Raw genomic sequence first — 15,396 nt, forward strand, 5'->3', positions numbered from 1 at the left:
TTACAGTCTTTAATGAGCTTCTCCCATCTGCTGGACAAATAATGTCTCAACATGTACTACAGTAAACAGCTGTTAAAAACATTTAAAGATAGTTTGCATGCTGCTCTTATCCAATGATATATGTATGTATGATGCATAATAACAGGTAACTAATAAACCCAGATTTCTCTGCAAAATCAGTACAGTCTCTGACTGACTGTTCAGCTACCATCCATCTACATTTTACATGAGAGTGTGTTTTGTGCTAAAAATATGATTTGTTTTTTCAGGACCCAAGATTTGCCTAAATCCCTTCCAGTTATATAACAGCTGGGGTTTAAAATAATCTACATCAGATGCAGAAGGCCACACCTCTGGTGTAACCAGGACAAACCTGATTTGGGAATAGAAAAACTTTTCAACTTTGTTGTTCCATCAATTTTTTAAATGTTGTTTGCATTGTCTGATTGGTATCCCCACTAGAACAATCATATTGTTTAAACAACATTTTAAGATGCAAAATCCTGATAAACAAGAGATGGAATTAAATTAATAAAACATTTGTGTGCGATTTCTGCAGGGTGTACTCAGACTTTCAGTAAAGGCCTATAAGGAAAACATAAATGTAGAAACAAAGTGGAAATGTTGCCTATAATTGTTAGATGTGGCACATTAAATGGATTCATGATCTTATTGCTTGACTCGTTTCTTTTATAGGCCTACATGTAGAAAATGTTTTAAGGCTGCATTTCTGGAATGGATTGAGGAATACAATGTTTGCGTGTATGTTATATTAGTCACACAAGAAGCTTTTGTATCCGTATAGTCTCCTAAGTGTCAATCAATAATTAGAACACTGCAGTTCCCTTATCTGTCAGCACAGAGGTTCAGGACATCAACAGAGGTGGACAACACCGCCCTGTTAAACTGGGCGAGGACAACCGGTCGGTTTGCATTGAGATGAAGACAGTAGGTGGAAAGGTGCCCACTTGTGTCAAACCCATGCTGTAAGAAAGAGACCGGAAGTAATGTGAATTTGCCTTCAAAATAGTAGTGCAAAATGTATCAATTCAAAAAAATGATACTACTATTTAAAGTGTAGGCCCAGGTGAAGATATTAAAATAATGGAAGATGAATCTTCTGCCCTCCAGTTTTAAAATTTGGGCGAATGGTGGCTAAAAGCTGTCAGAAACCAAATTAAATTTAAACTTGGTATTAACCTCCGAAAACACTAATAACTGCTAATTGTTAACTGGTTTCACAATAAATTGCTTCTTAAAATTATCCCTTTAAACTTCCCAAATCTGCAGGCTAATTTATGTTCTATTAGTTTGTCAAGTTGTAAATTTGACTAGTGATGCTGTTCTAAGTAGGCTAAGAGTGTCTGCATCCTGATTTTGGTAATATTGTTAATTCTGTAATAATTATTTTGTAGATCACATTTGCATCAAATAAATTAAAGAAAATGAAGAAAAAAAAGGTAATGATTGTGTGCAGGGATTCCATAGTGTTCCGAGCAAGAAAATGACATGACTCCAATACTATAGATCCATTTTAATCGCAGCATTTGTTTTCAGCGAGACACTGAGCGTGCACGAGTAAAGCCTTTTATTTTGAAATCTCTAATACCGGATGTTTAGGTATCCCTCGCGGCTGACAGCAGGTGTAAGATAATTACCAGCGTGAGTCGTGTCAATCGCGCATACGCATTTTGCAAAGGAAACGTTATCGTCGTTTATCATCCATAAATCTCGCCTGTAGAGAAAATAATGTGGTTTTTAATTTAGTTTTTAACCAACTTTACTGATCATGACAGGAGATGGAACGGTAAGTCCGGAGTTCAAACTAGCTATCTCTTGAAAAGCGTGCGTTTGATGCAAGCTAATTTTAATGTTTCAGGAGAAGAAGAATTGGTTTAAAATTGTTTGGCGAGAAGTATTTGAGACATGGCTTTATGGTTATTCGTATTTATTTTATTAATTTAAATGTTTATTAGGAGAGTGAGGTGGGGGCGGTCGACCATGGATGGAGTGCAGCAGCAGCAGAAAGTGCAGCTGAGGAAAGACGACCTGTGAGAACTTGTAAATTGGGTCTGTTGTGGAAAGATGTAGTTTTAAAGTGTGTGTGTGTGTGTGTGTGTGTGTGTGTGTGTGTGTGTGTGTGATTCTCAAATATGGGAGCTAAACACTGCAACCTAAATTCCATCCTCCTCTTCCACATATTTCATATTTAACATTTTATCCTCAAACAGGTAAACAACCAATTTTAGTTAATTGTGTTTAGCTGCACTGCTGGATTACTTTTTTTTTTTTTTTGCAACTATGGCTGGCATATAGGCCTATTTGTGTCAAGGTCAACACACCCACTGAGTAAATCCAGTGTCATGATGATGTAGCTGAATGTCTACATCGCTGTCACATCTGCGATTTAACAATACAGAGCAGAAAGAATATGCTCTCATCTCGTCACACTGGTTTGACCTCATCATGTGACTTTTCTGTGCTTTCTTGTCAGACTACAGACACTACAAAATGTAAATATTCTCAATTACAAATATAATTCCATAATTGAACATCTTATTTAATGTAAAAGCATCAATGTTCTTACTCTGTAGAACCTTTGAGTGAAAATGTTAAGTTTGACCTTAATGTAGATGCTATATCTAACTACTTCATGTATGTTGCCTTTTTTTTTTTTTTTAATCACAAAATTGATTACAACCAGGGTTCAAAATTAGCAGCATCCACTAGCCAAATGCTGGTAAAATATGTAATTGGGTGATAGATTTGCTTCACTCACCAGCCAAAATCTCAAAATAACGTAGGCTACTTTCTGTAGGCTACATAGAACTCTAAAGATGGGAACGATCAGACAATATCTTAATAGTGATTTACTGCAGCATTAGGCAATAAGTATATTTGTTTTTAAACCTATCTAATCTTAACTTATTATAAAACAATAGAAAAGTACCTGCATAATGGGATTTGAGCTCTGTTTATAATTTTTAGCACGGTATCCCTGTTCTCATTAATGTTTCAGGTATCCAACCTTATTTTTTTCTTAGTTTCTTTTTATATATTTGTGATATTTCTTTCACTAAGCTCCGAGATGAACAAAACAGATTTTTTTTGTTAAGGCCCGGTAAGCTCACTCACAACAGTAAAAAGTGGGTAGCTGATGATGATGTCTTTTCTTCAGAGTATTGGGATGCTACAAAATTTGCGAAAGAAAGTATCCAAAAGCCCTTTCCATAATCAATACCAGGTGAGTGGCCACACACACACACACACACACACACACACACACACACACACACACACACACTTACAATTACAAACTGTCACATCCATCCACTTTGTTTTTTACATCTCAAACATGCACCCACCCTGCCTAAATACAGTAAGAGAGTTACATTTCACTTTCTACAATCCTGGATAACTTCTCTTTTTAAAAAGGAACATTTAAATTAGCTTCCTTATGATAATGTATTTGTCTTTATCTCTTTCCCTATAAGTCTCTTGTTTCATCCACCTCTGACTCCCGTGGATCATCTGTAAACCACTCTCGAAACAAACAGGTCAGGGACTGTTTTTTTTACTTTTCTGACAAGGAACACATGGCTTTCATATCACAGCAAATCAGAATGCATTAAAAGCATGACATGTCTGTCTTCCCCCGCTTCCCTCCATAAATATGTTTTGTTAGGGTTAATGACGGGGGATAATCATCATCATCTTCTTCCTGCTGTGGCATAGGTTAAATTCACACCCTGTCTCTTGTTATTTGAAGAACAATCTGACAAACTAGGTTGGCGTGTTTCTGTATAACCAGATTGTGCACTAAAGTTTTAAGTGTCGGCATGTGAAAGGGATGGAGTGTGTTTTGGGTTTGTTTTGATGTGCTGAATGAAATTAACCAATGGGGATGAAAGAAAGATAATATCTGAGAGCCTTTGTTATACATAGTTTTGTTTGTACCTGCCCTTATTTTAAAAGAGATACCATTTTGTCTTGAGCAGTCCTTGAGGCAGTAAGTTAATTTCATATCTTGCTCATGCCTCCCCGCAACAATCATTCAACATGTTCTGCTGTGTCATTCTGTCTTAGCCTAATTCTTTCAGAATGGAGGGCAGGAAATTCTTTTTAAATCCTCAGTTTTGAGCTTCCTGTCAACAGTCCAAGTGTAATCTAACACCTCTTCTGTCTCATTTCCCTTTCTTTGTTTATCAGAATGGAATCACTGGGCGTCGGCCAGAGTTAACCCTTTTTTATAAATATTATTTGGCACATATAAGTAGTTGTGTTATTAAAACCAGATCACAGCATTACTAAAGTAATGTTATTTTCATTGAGCATGTCCCTAAAGACCCTGTATTCTTTTCATCAGGAACCTGGCAGCAAAGGTCATGTAATGGAGGATGTAGGGAGAGAAACTTCAAAAGAAGTAAACCTTGATGCCATTTTTGCCCCTCCACCTGAATTTCAGAGTTCGCCTCGCGATCTTCAGCCTGAAACGAAGACTGTGGAAAATGGAGCTGAATTTTCTGAACATCCAAAGCACCTATTCCAGACCCTTACTCCCAATGGCGTGCAAGGCGGTTTCCAAACATCAACATTGGCCCAAAACGTATCTGCCAATGGCCGTTTTTATGACGTATCCCTGAACTCACCGGATTTATTTAAGCCAATCCCCACTCAAACACAGAACCTCTCAAAAACCTTGCATTTAAAAAGCTCTGGCCTGTTTAAAGATGAAGGCGTCAATCTTTTCCAGGCTGCTAAAGGAGAGAAGTTACTTCACACTGAATGCACTACGGAGGTAAACCCCTTTGATAAATCTTCCAGTATTTTTGTAGACCCATTCAAATCTCCATCAAACATGGAGGATAATCAGTCTCCACAGGCAGTGATGACGAACCCATCATATACTGCCACGACCAAAGAAGTAGATTTGTTTCAAACAGTTCCAACTAAAAGTGGAGAACTCTTCAACATCAGGGAAAACAAACAAGATCCCTCTACCAAAGAGGACCTTTTTGGCATGTCTTTTTGGAAGGAAAATCTGGATGTATTTTCATCTTCGTCTACAAATACAGTCGACCCATTCCCAAGCCCAATCGCAAGGGATTTATTCCAAGACCTTTCCAGCTTGGATGACCCGTTCGGTACTACTCCCTCAAGACAATACGACCCTTTCCAAGATGTTTTCCCTGGAACTCCAGACATCTTCCCACCTTTTCCCTCGAACACTAATGGCAAGGATATATTTGGGATAACCTACAGCAATACAGCCTTTAAGGCCCCATACTCTACACCTTTACTCAACAGCCCGTCAGAAATGAAGTTGGACATGCTTTCGTCACCAGATCTCTCCAAGGCAACGCCATCAGAATCTCATGCAGCCGTCCGACCAGAGTCTTCTGACGGGCCACATGCTATTTTCTTGACGAATCCTCAGGGAACCGAGTCTGATATTTTTCAGCCGAGTCCCTTCAGTCGGGCCAGGAATATGTCCATGTCAACCAGAACATCTCCAGCTGACATGACTCATGTATGTAACAGGTGTCATTTGATATTTAGACAACCATAAAATCCATTTAAAATGTTAACACATTGTGCATTGTTGAGGGTCCCACTGTACTATAGGATGCATCTCACTGACAAATAGCTCAAAGACATATTCTGATTTACACAACGTGCACTTCATACTTTTTTTTTTTTTTTTTTTTTTACAGGTGTCGACCTTCAAACGTCCGCCAAAGCCACTTCCTCGAAGTAGACCACTAAGGCCAGAAAAGCTGCCCATACCGGAAAAGCCACCAAAACCAGAAAGGCCACCTCCACCCACGCCTGCAAACTCTGTATGGAAACAGCACAGTTTAGCATAATGTTTTTATATCTCTGCTTAAACTCTTTGCTACTGCAACTGCTATGCTTTTAATTGCTGTCTTTGCCTCTTTTGGACTGTGTTTAGGTTGAACCTGAAGCAACTGTACCAAAAGTTGCTCCCAAACCAGCCTTCAGACCAGTCCCAGAACCAGTTATTCAACACAAAACAACTCCGGTACACATGCTGTTTAGATTTGACTTAATCAGCTGCCCTAATTTGCTTGGCTAACAAAGCTTTCTCAAATATTGGCAAATATCGATGAGGAACAATGTAAAAGGTCATACATAGGTAGTTTGAGGATATTTGAGGTAGTTTCAAATATCTTTATTTATTTTTGCTTTTTTTTTTTTTTTTTTTTTTTTTTTTTAAACAGGAAAGTAAACCGATTGAATCTGAGAACTATCTTGTCTTTGAGGACATCTTGTATGTTGGACAGGTGAGTTTTAAGTTAGACACCCAGTAATATGAACACGTTGGATGGTACACGTGTTGCTGTTCTCCAAGCTTAAGTAGTGGAAGGCAAATTTGCTGAGGCCATTCATCATTCAATTGTGATGTGAATTTAATCTAATGTTTACATATGTGTCATACAAGAGGAAATGTTGTCTTGATTGTGGTATTAGAGAAAAAACAAGCCAATATATCTCCTATGGGAAAAGGTTTGGGATGGATGGACATGGCAAACATGTACATATTGCGTTCTGGATTATTATCTTTTTTTTGTCTTTATGGTATAAATGTTGCTTTCACTAAAATCCCTAAACAGGAAAAGTGTGTTGAAGACTGGCCTGAAGACAGCCCTCAACTTAACCCTGACTTCAAACCAGTAAGAAAACATGTTCAAAATTCAACTGCAATTTTTTCATCACATTCTTTCTAAATATGTTGTCATGCTACCTGGAACTCTCAGCAACCTTCTCTATGCAAAATGAATGTTCTGTCAAACACATTTCAGCTACTAAAGGGTGTTTTTCTCTTCTTTTTATTTCTCCAAGTCTGGAACATTAAGACTCCGACGAGAATCAATGAAAGTAAGAGACAAGTTATTTCTCTAGTTGGCATAGTTTGTTTGTTTTGCAAAAAGTAGACACTAAAAAAGGCCAATTTTTCTCTTAGATAAAGGCAGACTCTGATGGAGGAAGTGGCGAGGATCAGGATGACTCTGAGAGTCACGGCAAGGTACTATCTGACAGTCTCGCTCGTCAGTCACTGTTAGACATTCTGTGTTTGTTATCAAGTATATAGTTTAGCATTTATTTATTTATTTATTTATTGTTTTACAGAAAAAGGACAAAAAGTTTAGATTGTCCATGCTTTCCAGAAGAGGTTCAAATGTAAGTGAAGCAATGCAAATAAAATTTTCACTACACTGATTGTGTTTGCATGTTCATCTTCATAATGGTAAGGATTTTCTGCTTGCAGAAGTTTCCTGATGACATAACGAATGAGAGGAGCAAGACACTGCCTACCTCTCGTAAATCATCAAAGGTAACAATCAGGATGCTGGAATCATATATAAATTGTGTAAGCCTAGTCTTAATGAAATTTCCCAATTTGGGATCCGTAAAGTCTGTCTAATCTAACATCTTACATTCTCCAATATCTGTGATTCGATACTGTACACTACAATATTAAAACGTCAAAGCCAATTTAACACTTGATCCAGAAGTAAAATCTGCTCAAATAAATCAAGACAAAAACTATTGTTACATTCCATCTGAATACACCAGTGTGTTTATGACAGTGTTTAAAAGTTATTGCTTCTGTTTTTCAGGAGTATTTTTCAGACCTACACATGTCTGCACAAGAGAATGAAGATGAGGAGTGGAACGGGATGGACTATAAGGTATGTTATCTTGTTTCTGTATTTATGATTAGTATTAATAAAGCAGTGGTGGTTTAATAATGTTTCATCTTTTGTCAACAGAAGAAACCTTTGAAGACCAAAGTCAAACAGCTGCTAAGAAGAGCATCCATTGCTTCTTCCGTGCCAGAGGGAAAGCACATGCACGGACATTTACCTCGGGAATCAAAGGTGAGTTATTTGAAGTGCAAGCGTGTGCTGAAGGACATTGACTTAGGTTTTCCTAAAAATCGTCTTCTGAATCGGCCATGGAAGTTTAAATCCATTCCAGCCATCCTATAGTGGGTCTAAAAGTCACTGGTGTACATGTGACTTCTTACATCTAGGCCGCAGTTTTGATGATGTTTTCTTTGTCATTTCTCAACAGGACGATGACATTAATGAGAAAAAAGTCGGTAAAAAAAACTCCATCATACGCCGATGGTCAGAGGTAAAGTACCTGCAGTCTGCCAAGTGTTTACTAAACAACGTGGATCATTTTTAAAAAGGTTTCAAAGCATTATTTTTCCTTTTTTATATTGAGCATTAACAGCTCAAATTCTCCCCATAATGCAAGTCAACGTTTTAGTTTCTTAAAGACAAATGTTGGTCTCCCTAAACAGTAAACAGTGATGCACTTTCTGAAGCAGTGTTTCGTTGTCTACAGGGGACAGTTTTGCATGACAGCACTGGCGAGGAGGGGGGATTGGAAGCCCAGCATGAAGAGGTTGACAGCCATGGATTTGTATGCTCTTTGTTATACTTACAATAATGATACATGGCAATATGCACATAAATGCCAGCATGTTATCATGGTTGAAAAGGGCACAATTACTTAACTAACTTAATTACTTTAGACTTAAGACATTTGAGCATTTAAAGTGAGAACTGCGAATAGTCTGGCATGCATTGATTTGGGCAATCTAATCTTTTCTCTCTCCAGAAGAAAAAAAAGAGGGTGAAAATCAAGTTTGTGCCACACAGAGGATACGCCATCACTGTAGAAAAGGTATCACACATCTACTGCACTTAATATTTCATCCTTTGCCAGCATATTTTATTAAGGAATGTGTGTTACACTAACACTTTTTTCTCTGAACCAAAGGGAGCACACGGATATACACCTCGCAAAAGCTCAAAGGTATGACTGTATCCATTTGAATTTAGTGAGTTTGAACAGTCACTGTGTGTGTGCTTTGCTCATACATTGTATTTATGGTATGAAGACGTCTAAGCAGTATATCACGTTTAGCATTTTCTTTTCTCCTAAGGAGAAATTACAAGATGAAGTTTTGGGTGCACATGGCTACACACCTCCACTCCTCCAGTCCCAGGTAACAGTCAGCTACAGTTCAGTTAACATTTAAACAACAGCAATACATACAGTACGTCATAGGACCATGAATAATGAATTCTCTCATTGTCTAATATAAGGGTGAATGGTCTGATTTATTTCCTGTGAATTACTTGCAGAGATGACACGGTTTGTTTCTGTGGTTTAAGTTCTGCTTTTTTCAGTTAGCGTAGATTAACAGTTTTGGAAAAGATGTGGAATTACTGGCTTGCATATGACAACTAGTTATTACAATTATTTTTATTTTAAAGAAGATACACTTCCATAACACAACACGAAACAACTCCATCCCTTCTTTTGTTCTGATACAATTTTCTACGTCTGAGTAAGTTGTATTAATTTCACTATTAGGATGATGCTTTTGTGGATGTAGAGGAGAGAGGCCACAGTCTCCATTCATCTTGCAAGGTACTATTTTTCTTCTTTTTACCATTATTTGATAAATTTGATATGTTCATCCATTTGAATATACTTTATTTACTTTATTGCGGACTTGAATCATGCTTGAAAAATGCCTAATATTTATAAACGATATGATTAGATGTTTTGAAACAGAAGATATTTTATTTTGCAGTGGCTCCTATGCAGCATGGTTTTCACTCCTGTCTCACCAAGAATAACAGTTGTTTTGAATGTCTTTCTAAGGCTGCTTTCATGGACGAAGAGCACTTTCAGAAAACACACCGCAGGTCTGCTGAATTGAGTGGAGATGATGATCCATATGGAATGGAAGACTGCCATCCTGTAACTTTCTTTTCATTTAATACTCAGTTTTTTTTATTGAATGTTTCGTCACCGGTTTTCACGTAATGGCCTTTTTTTTTCCTTCAGCAGAAAAAAACAACAAATATGAAACCGCTGCACATGGGTCGTCGAAGCTCTAAGGTAAAATTTTAAATGTGAGGCAAGGCAATGAGAGATGAAAGAAATAGTTTTACTTCAGTTGGATTTTGAATTTGTTTTCACTTAATTAGGAGGACATGCTAGAGGACACCGATCATCAGAAAAAGAAGAGCAGCTTCTCGGCAGACGAGTTAGACGATGACTACTGGATGGAGGACTGCAAACCGGTATTTTTATATCTGAACTACATTGTATGCAGAAGAGAAGAATATGTATTTTGATGTTATTCCTCCTGACAGCATAAGCTTGGGGTGTTAAGCTTTAACTGACACAATATGATACTTTAGTCATTTTTTGTTTCTTGTGTTAGAAAACTTCCAAACATAAAGGCCATATGCCCATCCCACACACATCTAAGACAGCCTATGGACAGTGTGAAGCGATTGGATTCAACCACCAGATTCCTCAGCAATCATCCAATGTATGTTCAATGTTGATTTATGGCAAATTAGAAGAATGGGGCATTATTATGAAAGAATACTTAATTTTAATTGTCTTCTGTGGTATTGATTTTATTTGACATTTTTTTTCAGGATCCCTTTGCTGAAGATGACTTCACTCAAACAGGAAAAGGAAAAGATTTCATGTATGACAGGGAAGAAGATGAAGTGGAAACCTGCAAACCGGTAATTTTGTCACTCATATTATCACGTTTTAAGGCTTTATTTTGGCGTTATTTAATGTTTGATTCTCAAAATTTCTTTTTTCTCTTCAACAGAAGAAGCCATCTAAATTTAAAGTCTTCAAAAAACCCAAGGTGAAACTTATTAATAATCACATAAGGAAAGAGGGATTTTTGCTGTCAGATCTTCGAAAAACAAAGAGCATGACATGCTCACTTTTTATTGTCTCTGTCATGCCAGGGCAAAGCCATGTATCAAGAGTATGAAGATCCACCCGGAGCTACGTCAAGTGACTACCTGTCAGAGGCGGCCAAGGTACGCTTGCACCTTTCAAAGTAGAAAACGGAGTGGCATTAAACCTAGGTTATTTTGGCCATGATTAGTATCAAAATGGGATGTCTTGTATCCATACTGTAGATAACCTTCATCTTTGGTGCAAACCGGTTTGCATGAACGTCCTAATAAATGACCTAGTGTTGGGTAGTTATATAACCCACAGTTTTACTTCTTTTAGTAAAACCATCACGGAGATCTAACTCGTGATGTAGCAACACACCGTTAAAGCTGGCCAACTTAACTCTTGTTCTATTCTGATTATACATTTTGTTTAGGTCATGGGTCAGACCGGACTAGCTTCATGTAAATCACTTATTTCATTGGTTTTGCAGAATAATGTACTCTTCTGCAATAATGTATTAAATAAGCACTGATGTCTGTGTGTTTTTTGTGTTGGAGTTTTTTTGATAAATTTGAGCTTTTTATGGCCTTTTCATGTGCATTTCTCTGTGGATTGAGCGGTTTCATATTTTTTACAGTATTTATATATCACCATGAAAAGACCATTAAACTGAGTCAGAATTAGGATTAAATAGAAAAAACTCTTGTCTGAACAATTCTTGTGCACAAAAGGCCATCTGACTTGATTTTTACAGGGTGCACTTTGTTGATTTCAACTGAGAACTGAGAAACTATTATGAAATGTTGTTTTCCACTGTTGGCTTAGTCATCTCTATTCCTGATGGGTAACATTCCTTTAACATGTGACTGGGCTGGTTAAGCAACATGGCATACTCGCCAACCAGAGTGTAAGGAAGTCTTGCATAATGCCTGGTATTGATGACTAATATCCCCCCCCACCCCCACCCCTCCCTTTCCTCTCCCCTCATGCAGGCAGAGTGGCTGGCTGCTCAGATGGATGAACAGGCTATAGCAGGTCTGGAGGATGAGGGAGAGGATGGGGTCAGTTTGACAGAAATATGCCACTTCACCACAATCCATCTCCTGTGTATGCAAGTGAATGTCCTTTTCTAGTAGTGTCTGTCTCAGGAGTGAACCTTTTTTATTTTTTTTGTCACAGGACACTGACAGTTTGATGGAGTGGTGGGGCTCTGTGGAGCGTGAGTCACAGTCACACTTAATATTAAAGTAACAGATTGAAGAAACTGAGCAATACAAAAAAATAATAATTCAATGTCTTAACACCTGTCGCTTGATTGGATTTCAGAATGGGATGAGTTGCCATCAGACGATGAGGACACAGTCCTAAAGGACGATGAGTCCAAGTACGTCTATTTAATGTCACTAAACATAACTATGCTGGAGGGATTGTTTCTGCTGTAGTTGTGATCACTGATTGCAGCGGGAAATGTAGAGCCTAAACAATTAGTCGATCTATTGGAGGATCAAAAGAAACGTAATCTGTAAATATTTTGATAATCGATTAATCGTTTCAGTCATTTTTCAAGCATACATGCCAAACATTTGCTGGATCTAGCTCCCCAAATGTGAGGATTGTATGCTTTTCTTAGTCATATGTGATACTGAACTGAATATCTGACCATTGGTCAGATAAAAGAACCAGTTTATCTTTGGGCTCTGAGAAAATCTTGTCACTATATTTTAGACTAAACGATTAATCAAGAAAATAATCGGCAGCATAATCAATAGTGAAGTAATTGTTAGCTGCAGCCATAGCTGAATTTGTACCATACTGTGTATTTGAATTAATCGAGCAACTTGATAAATGGGTCTGATTTATTATGTTCATAGGGGACATTGTGTTTTGGGTATAGACAACACCAACCTAAACAAACAAACATTGACATTTTCAGTGATATGGCCTGTCTTCATTGAAACTGTGTTTGCTCCCAAATATATCCCAGGTCATTCACCATCTTAGCGGACAAGGTTCATCGTGGCCTGCGTGTCTTCAACAAAATCTTCACCGAGCGAGCGGAGGTCCTCTGGCAGTCCGTCGTCATCCTCCACGCCATCGCCGACGACATCAACAAGTTCCATCACAAGGCCAAGATCGCCGGCCTCACTGGTGGCACCGCCACAGCCGTGGGTGGTGTGACAGCCATCACCGGTTTGGCTCTGTCCCCCTTTACCTTCGGTATCTCTCTCATAGTTACCGCTGTTGGTGTGGGTGTGGCCGCAGCTGGAGGAATCGCGTCAGCCTCTGCTGCCATCTCGGATAACGTTAACAACATGCACGACCGGAAGAAGGTAAGCTGCTATAGGGGACGATGCTTGCTTTGTAAAATGGCAATGTGCATTCACTAGCAACAGTTCATACCAAAGGAATAATAAAGCTTGAGCGCTTGACTTTGACACCAGCAACTCGGAATCGACACTGTTTCATCTCATGCTTGAACTTACCATTTGATTTCTTTCAACGTTTAACCGAAGACTGTGGTTGTTTCGCTTTTCTTCCCTAGGTGGAGATGCTGCTGGAGGACTTCGAGGTTCACCTGCAGACCATTGGGAAGGTCCTCCACTTTGTCAATCAGGGCTTGTACAAACTCCGCGGCCATCCTTTACTCAGGACCGGCACCCAACACTATTCTGAGGACTGGGAGATCCGCAGGGCCGTCCAGATGATCAGCTTAGTTGACTCGCCCGTGATGCGGGGGGTGGAGTTAACGGACACGGCAGTCGCCTCGCTCCAAGGACTCTTCACCGGAATTGACAAGTACTTCATCAAGGACACCCGAGAGCTGAAGAAAGGCTGCAAGAAAGAGGTAGTGGGTCAAATAAAGGAGGTGGCAAATGTGCTCAATGATGGGCTAGTGGAGCTCAATGCTATCAGAGAGGAGCTACAGGATGCTACTGGATACATGTGAGCCCTGTCCTGCATAATGCTACTTTGATTGTAGTTATTCACCACCAACCCCCTCTCCTGGCTAAATGAGGGAACTGATGTTTTAAAGAAACGTATTTTTTTTTTTTTTTTTTTAAATCAGTTAGCTTAAGACAGCAGACTCAGGAAGTTAAAAGAAGTTTAGACAATTGACAGGATATTCCAATAAATTGCTTTAGTGCTGCAAAAGATTCAACCACTGTTAAGCTCATAACGGTCATTATTTTGTTGTAGTTTTGGCAGAGAGGTGTTAATTCAACTCTGGTAGCTCTTGAGGCTGTAGATTACTCTTGTTGCATTTATATTGTATGAAATGTTTTAACATCTTAACTACTATTACAGGAAAGCAGACCCACATCTTTGAGCACTGTGTTCGGTGGGTAAAAAGGTTTAAATATAAGGTGTATCAAAGTCTTTGTGGTTACAGATGGCTTAATTTTGCGTTTGAACTGATTTTCAGTTTAATTTGACCACCCACACTGTATTTACAGGAGGACAAATAATAAACAGGAGGACCTAAGACTAGAATATGAGTTCAATAACAAGTTTGACACGGTTTCAAAGTAAATGGCTATTGTATTACACTGTATTATATTGTCAGCATTTCCTATCATATTGTCCCATTCCTTTGTCAGACATCGGTATAATCAAACAAATGTTAGTAGTTGAGAATCTACAATGACAGTCACACTTGCGTTGCCTCATGGAGGTTGTAACATTTGAATGTGCTGTTAAAATTGGCATGTTAGTTTTTATTCATTAAATTAAAGTTACTGTATTTAGTTTATGGACAGGACTTTGTTTATGCACACATCTTATAAGGATATATTGTTGACATATTCACAATTAAATCAGTGTTGTATATAGGGTAACTTATTTTTAATATATCAGCCTTGCTTTAAAATGCCAAGAAGCACATCTAAGTAAGCAAGAATGTTTTGTATTGTTGTTTTTATGTTGGTGTGCAAGGGTTGGATGTAATAACAGGACAGTCACTGCCTGCACTGTTGAAGCTGTTGGTTACAATATCAGTTACAAAAGCTTTAATACTTTGGACCACAGTTTTTGGTTGCAGCTCTATTTGTAAAGTATTTCTGCATTTGAAGCCACGTGTAAAACTTATTGCACAAAAAACTTTATTTGCCAGAATTGTTTATAGAAAAATGCTGTGCGCATGTTTTATCTTTATGCAGAATCCATTTTATTCCTCCTCAATCCTCCACACAAAACTAGAGACACTCTTGGTCTTACCCATACCCTGTACATGAATGATTTAAACGTTTATAATATTCTATTTTCAAACTAGTCATATGTTAATATGTTGTGAATACAGAAAGATTGTTGTATGTTTTAATGTTCAACGTTTTAGTGACCACTTTTGGTCTTACTGGATAACACTTCTGCCTTTACTGTCAGTGCATCTTCCTGCATTATTTTAACCTGAACAGAATGTATCTGTAAAATGTATGTATTCAGATATTATATTCAGATATTTTAGTGTAACAATGAATCTTTGAATAAAGACTGTTTTCCAAAGTGCCCTGTTTAAGACTTTTTTTTTTCTTTTTTTTATGAAAGCAAATAAGAGCTGAATATTGAGAATCTGCATATTTCATTAGGATACTACTGCTGAATTTATAGTATTGTTATTTTACCCTTTAA

General features: G+C 38.0%; 1 protein-coding gene across 9 annotated transcripts; it reads left to right on the forward strand.

Annotated features, from left to right (window-relative positions):
• The first annotated feature begins 1,636 nt into the window (after positions 1 to 1,636).
• Positions 1,637 to 15,273, forward strand: si:cabz01007807.1. 9 transcript variants are annotated; one of them, XM_039822992.1, is made up of 33 exons: positions 1,637 to 1,807; positions 1,977 to 2,051; positions 3,179 to 3,244; positions 3,495 to 3,557; positions 4,367 to 5,530; positions 5,715 to 5,840; positions 5,954 to 6,043; positions 6,243 to 6,305; positions 6,636 to 6,695; positions 6,865 to 6,900; positions 6,986 to 7,048; positions 7,153 to 7,203; positions 7,292 to 7,357; positions 7,644 to 7,715; positions 7,797 to 7,904; positions 8,101 to 8,163; positions 8,380 to 8,457; positions 8,656 to 8,721; positions 8,818 to 8,853; positions 8,984 to 9,046; positions 9,418 to 9,474; positions 9,712 to 9,810; positions 9,898 to 9,951; positions 10,041 to 10,136; positions 10,280 to 10,390; positions 10,503 to 10,595; positions 10,688 to 10,726; positions 10,833 to 10,907; positions 11,763 to 11,831; positions 11,950 to 11,989; positions 12,097 to 12,154; positions 12,755 to 13,100; positions 13,313 to 15,273. In XM_039822992.1, exons 1-33 carry the CDS (start codon positions 1,790 to 1,792, stop codon positions 13,715 to 13,717), a joined length of 3,969 nt encoding a protein of 1,322 aa, XP_039678926.1. In that variant the 5' UTR covers positions 1,637 to 1,789; the 3' UTR covers positions 13,718 to 15,273. The 9 variants fall into 9 exon arrangements, with proteins under 9 accessions (XP_039678926.1, XP_039678927.1, XP_039678928.1 ...); XM_039822993.1 differs by having other exon boundaries at positions 9,901 to 9,951; XM_039822994.1 differs by having other exon boundaries at positions 8,987 to 9,046.
• Positions 15,274 to 15,396: the final 123 nt, after the last annotated feature.

This window comes from Perca fluviatilis, chromosome 14 (genome assembly GCF_010015445.1).
Source record: "Perca fluviatilis chromosome 14, GENO_Pfluv_1.0, whole genome shotgun sequence".
Taxonomy (NCBI): Eukaryota; Metazoa; Chordata; class Actinopteri; order Perciformes; family Percidae; genus Perca; species Perca fluviatilis.

Bases quoted from the DNA above. Each gene is read 5' to 3' on its own strand.
- si:cabz01007807.1 (XM_039822992.1), top strand. The intron at 5,841-5,953 runs GTATGGAAACAG...GACTGTGTTTAG, and splicing joins CACCCACGCCTGCAAACTCT to GTTGAACCTGAAGCAACTGT. The intron at 13,101-13,312 runs GTAAGCTGCTAT...TTTCTTCCCTAG, and splicing joins ACATGCACGACCGGAAGAAG to GTGGAGATGCTGCTGGAGGA.